The following is a 5,107-nucleotide window of genomic DNA, read 5'->3' as shown; positions in this document are numbered from 1 at the left end:
AAATTTACATAAAATGCATTATAAATTACAATATTTAACAACTTAAAATATCTTTAAAAATTTAATCTATTATATATTTTTAAAAATATGTAAAAAATATTATAAATCATAGTAATTAATAACTTAAATTTTTTTAAAAATCTAAAATATTTTATTAACTCTCAAAATTATACCAGCTACTTAAATTAGAATAGTTAAAAATATAATTGAATATCAACGCTACAAAAGTTAGGACAAGGAGAATAACATGTATTACTTGAAAATCACATAAAAAGTATTATAAATTATAATAGTTGACATCTTAAAGCATTTAAAATATTAAATTGTTATATATTTAAAATAATTACTTTAAAAAGTACTATAAATCAAAATAATTAACAACTTAAAAAATTATAAAGATATAAAATATTTGGTTGACTCCAGAAATTATATTAGTGCACTTAAATTGGAATTAAAAAGTATTATAAATCTCAATAATTAAAAAAATTAATTATTATTAAAATATAATTAGCTATTGATTATCTAAATTCTATTTATGTCACATAAATTGAAACTAGAAAATAACATATATTGGACCCGTGCTTGCACAGACCCTCGACATCTAGTATATATATATATATACATACATACATATTGTAATGGAAAGTATCATCACCAAGAAAATTCAAGTTGAAAATTATTTTATGATAGAATTTCTTGTAGAAAAATATCAATTCATTTTTTTAATATCAATAACACGAATTCAAATTCAAATTAAAGTCTACCATTATAGTAAAAATCATACTTCTGCAACACCCAACTCTATCTACTTAAATTTAAATAGAGATATAAATTTTGAATCGCAAATCTTAGTTTGAATTAAAAAAAATTATATGAATTTATGACTTAAAATATCAAATATAAATTAATATATTCAAAAAGTAAAATTAATCCGTCACCCAAGAACAAGAGCTCAAAAAACAAAAAGACACTAAATGTTAGTATCTTTTTCTTTATTAGTGTATTCAGAGGCGGACCCACGTGGTACCTCGAGGGTGCACGTGCACCCGGTAACTTTTAAAAAAATTGTATATATACGTATATATATCCTACTAAAGTGTTAATATATTTAATTGTGCACCCTTAGTAATAAAACTTGTGTGGCTATACTGATTTGGAACTCAAATGTTGACTTCTGTTTGGCCCAAAGTCGCGTGTTAGATTCCTGATGGAGTTGTTTGATTTTTTTCATTTTACTTCAGCAGCTGGTAGCCACCTCATCTGACTTTCCCCAATCCCAAGCCCCATATTTCTCCCCCAAATTCCAATTTTTATTTTCCACGTATTTTCCCAAATCTCCCCAATTTCAAACTCTTTTATTTCTCCAAATTCCCCCCATTCCAAACTCCTATAAATTAATAGTACCCAGAGAAAGTGAAAGGAGCAATTTTTCATTTGATGCTAAATTGCTAATAGGTACACATTTCTTCCTTTCCTTTTTTTATTTTTTTATTCAAGTTTTGGTAATGTTAATTACTTTTAATATCTACTTGTTGCTTGAAAGTTGGTGTGTAAATTTTTTTTTACTTGCTTCTATTTAAGTATATGAGATTTGATTAAAAATAAATAAATAATTATTTTTACTTATATTCTTGATGAATTTTATTTTGTAGGGATTTGTTATAGATTCTTGTGAATTAAAATGGATAGATATTATTCTCCTCAACCAAGTTCTAGTTTTAAAGATAATTCTCATCGCTTTATAGAAGAGTTTGATGTGAATTCACTTAAATCCGATCCCGGGGAAAGAAAATCAATTCATGAATATGACTTTACAATACGAGATCAAGTGAGAAGAAACTATATTCAACAAGGGCCTTGTCAACCGATTCTTTCTCAATTTCCTCAAACTAGAATTGGAACGAAAATGCGTCGATTTAATTCGACATGGTATGAGGGTTCATATTCTAGGTGGATGGAGTGCAGTGTGAAGAAAGATGCTATGTTTTGCTTGTGTTGCTATTTATTCAAAAATGATTATGTAAAGGGCAATGTGGGTGATTTTTTTCGCAAAAACCGACTTTAAGGCTTGGAATCATAGTTTGGAGCGATTCCAATTACATGTTGGTAAAGTAAATAACGTCCATAGAAGATGTTTCAGTAAGATGATAGATTTTGAAAATCAATCTCAATCAATTCAAGTTGCTTTGAACAAGCAATCTGAAAAAATAAGAAGTGAGCACATTACTCGTTTAGAGGCTTCAGCTAACGTGGCAAGGTTCCTCTTGGAATTCGAATTGTCTTTTCGAGGTCACGATGAAAGTGAATCCTCCAAAAATAAAGGCCTTTTTCTAGGCCTTTTGAAATGGCTAGGAAAAATGCAACCTGATTTGAATAATGTTATTTTAAAACATGCTCCAAAAATGCTATGATGACTTCTTCAAAAATTCAAAAAGATATTGTGAGTGCTTGTGCACAAGAAATTGTGAAAGCTATAATTGATGATTTGGATGGAGATTTTTTTGAGATTTTAGTTGATGAATCCAAAGACATATCACACCATGAACAAATGACCATTGCATTGAGGTATGTTAACAAAAAAGGTAAAGTGAATGAGCGAGTTATTGCTATTGTTCGTGTTGGTGATACATCGACAAAAACGTTGAAGGAAACAATATGTTCTTTGCTTATGAGACATTCTTTAAGTACATCTAAAATACGTGGACAAGGCTATGATGGAGCTAGTAGCATGCAAGGAGAGATGAATGGTCTTAAAGCTTTGATTTTGCAAGAAACTCCTTCGGCATATTGTATTCATTGTTTTGCTCACAAATTATAATTGACACTTATAGCCACTGCCAAAAAATATTTGCTCGTAGATGACTTTTTTGCTATTATTAGTAATGTGTTGAATGTGGTAGGAGCATCATTTAAGCGCCGAGATCAACTTCGGGACCATCATGCGGAAATATTGGAGCAACTACTAGAAAGTGGTGAAGTTCAAAGTGGAAAATGATTAAATTAAGAACGAGGACTTCAAAGGTCAGGTGACACTCGTTGGGGTTCACATTTTAGAACATTTGATAACTTTATTGTTTTATTTTCATCTATAGTTCATGTTCTTGATGCGATAAAATGTGGAGGCTCGAATTTCAATGATAGATTACAAGCCGGGGCTTTTTTGAGTATGATCAATGAATTTGAATTTGCTTTCTTGCTTCACTTGATGTTGAAGATATTAGTGATGTCCAATGAGCTAAGTGCATCATTACAAAGGAAAGAGCAAGATATTGTCAATGCCATGATATTTCTTGATATTACTAAGAAAAGATTGCAATTGTTGAGAGATGACGGATGAGATTCTCTAATGAATGAAGTTGGTGTATTTTGTGATAAACATGAAATTTTGGTACCTAAGATGGGTGATTTTATCTTCCTGGAAATTCAAAGCGTAGGCCTTCTAGTGTTACTTACTCACATCACTTACGTGTTGAGCTATTTTATGCTATAATTGACTTGCAACTTCAAGAGCTTAATAATCCTTTTGATGTTGTGAGTGGTAACTTGCTCCTTGGTATGGCAAGCTTGAATCCAATAAATGCTTTTACTAATTTTGATAAGAAAAAAATAATGATATTTGTCAAACATTTTCCGGATGAGTTTGGTGAATCAAAGCTTCAAGAGCTTAGTTACCAACTTGATACTTTTATTATACACATGCGGCGTGGTGATCCTATATTCTCTAATTTGAAAGGAATTGGTGATTTGGCAGAAGCATTGGTTAATGCAAATCTTGTGGGGACTTATTCTCTTATGTACTTACTTGTGAAGTTAACGTTGATTTTACCAGTCGCCACTGCAACGGTAGAGAAAGCTTTTTCATCCGTGAAGTATATCAAGAATAAATTGCGTAGTAGTATTGGTGATGCATTTTTAAGTAATTGTTTAGTTTGTTATATTGAGAAGGATATATTTATAAATATTAGCAATGATGTAATCATTGACTGTTTTCAGAATATGAAAACACGTCGATATCTAGTATGAAAGGATGATCTACTTTTGTTATATTAGTTCTAAATTAATATCATTTGATCATTTTGAAGTTTATACTTTGCCTTTTTTTGTTTAAATAATTTTTAAGTTTAAAAGATTCATATGTCAAATTGTGTAGTTGATGTTGACAAAAAAAAATTGTGTAGTTGATAATCGATATGACTATGTTAAATATAATGGTGCACCCCCTATCTTCAAATCTTGGGTTCGCCTTTGAGTGTATTAGTATTATAATTATATCCACTAATTGATCAATTTATCTATTATATTCTAGAAGAATTTATACTATATATTTTATTAAAATATGACATTATTTTATAAAAGATAAAATACTAAATTAAGAAACTCATCTTAATATTACATATGAAAAAAATTATAGAAGGGCGGGGTGGGGGATAGATAATGTAAAGATGTTAGAATTTTTGTTAATTTTTTAAATTAATAAAAAGTAAATGAATATAATTTAATGTGGTCAAATAAGTCATATGGTATTTGTAATTATTATAGTTCCTTAATAATGTTTGTGCATCACAACGAATATAAATATATGTATATATAATATCTCTACAACTATTAAAGTTTTTAGAATATCATTTAAAAATAAGTGTTTCACATGAAACGCTAAACATTTATTTTAAAATAATAACATCAAGCATACATAAATATATTTGCAACTTTCAAATACCCATCCAACATGGGTGGGCTTAATTATTAAAAAAATAAATTTACAACTTGCAAAAGAAATATTTGAACTTCGAAGTAAAATACTATAATATTGAGTTAAGACTGATGAACATCTCTAATTATAATGGATTTTTAAAATGTCTCAATAAATCACATTAAAGTCAAATAACAATTTGAAAACACTAGCTCAGGATGAAGTTTGAATTCGATTTATTGACGTTCTCCTAAAATTTGATATGATTAGTTAATTGAAATAAACATAATCAAGTGTTTATTTTAGTTATATTTATGACTTACAAGTTGTAAAATTGAATTAAATTGAATGATTAATACCTCCAATCATATTAAAATGATAAATATATTATTTTGATAAAAAGATTGAGTCAAATAA

General features: G+C 28.4%; 1 protein-coding gene across 1 annotated transcript; it reads left to right on the top strand.

The window, feature by feature from the left end:
• Positions 1–2,410: 2,410 nt before the first annotated feature.
• On the top strand, positions 2,411–4,023 carry LOC107865320. Its single transcript, XM_047408364.1, has 4 exons — positions 2,411–2,789; positions 2,832–2,972; positions 3,093–3,318; positions 3,435–4,023. The coding sequence occupies exons 1-4, from the start codon at positions 2,411–2,413 to the stop codon at positions 4,021–4,023; spliced, it is 1,335 nt and encodes a 444-aa protein (XP_047264320.1).
• The last annotated feature ends 1,084 nt before the right edge of the window (positions 4,024–5,107 follow it).

Source organism: Capsicum annuum, chromosome 3 (assembly GCF_002878395.1).
Source record: "Capsicum annuum cultivar UCD-10X-F1 chromosome 3, UCD10Xv1.1, whole genome shotgun sequence".
NCBI lineage: Eukaryota > Viridiplantae > Streptophyta > Magnoliopsida > Solanales > Solanaceae > Capsicum > Capsicum annuum.
This window is presented reverse-complemented; position numbering and strand designations above follow the sequence as displayed.

What these genes read in the sequence shown, in the direction of transcription:
- LOC107865320 (XM_047408364.1), top strand. Translation starts at nt 2,411, where the DNA reads ATGACTTCTTCAAAAATTCAAAAAGATATTGTGAGTGCTTGTGCACAA. An exon ending in GGAGCAACTACTAGAAAGTG is followed by an intron (nt 2,973 to 3,092) that starts GTGAAGTTCAAA and finishes TTTCATCTATAG; the next exon opens with TTCATGTTCTTGATGCGATA. An exon ending in ACTAAGAAAAGATTGCAATT is followed by an intron (nt 3,319 to 3,434) that starts GTTGAGAGATGA and finishes TTCAAAGCGTAG; the next exon opens with GCCTTCTAGTGTTACTTACT.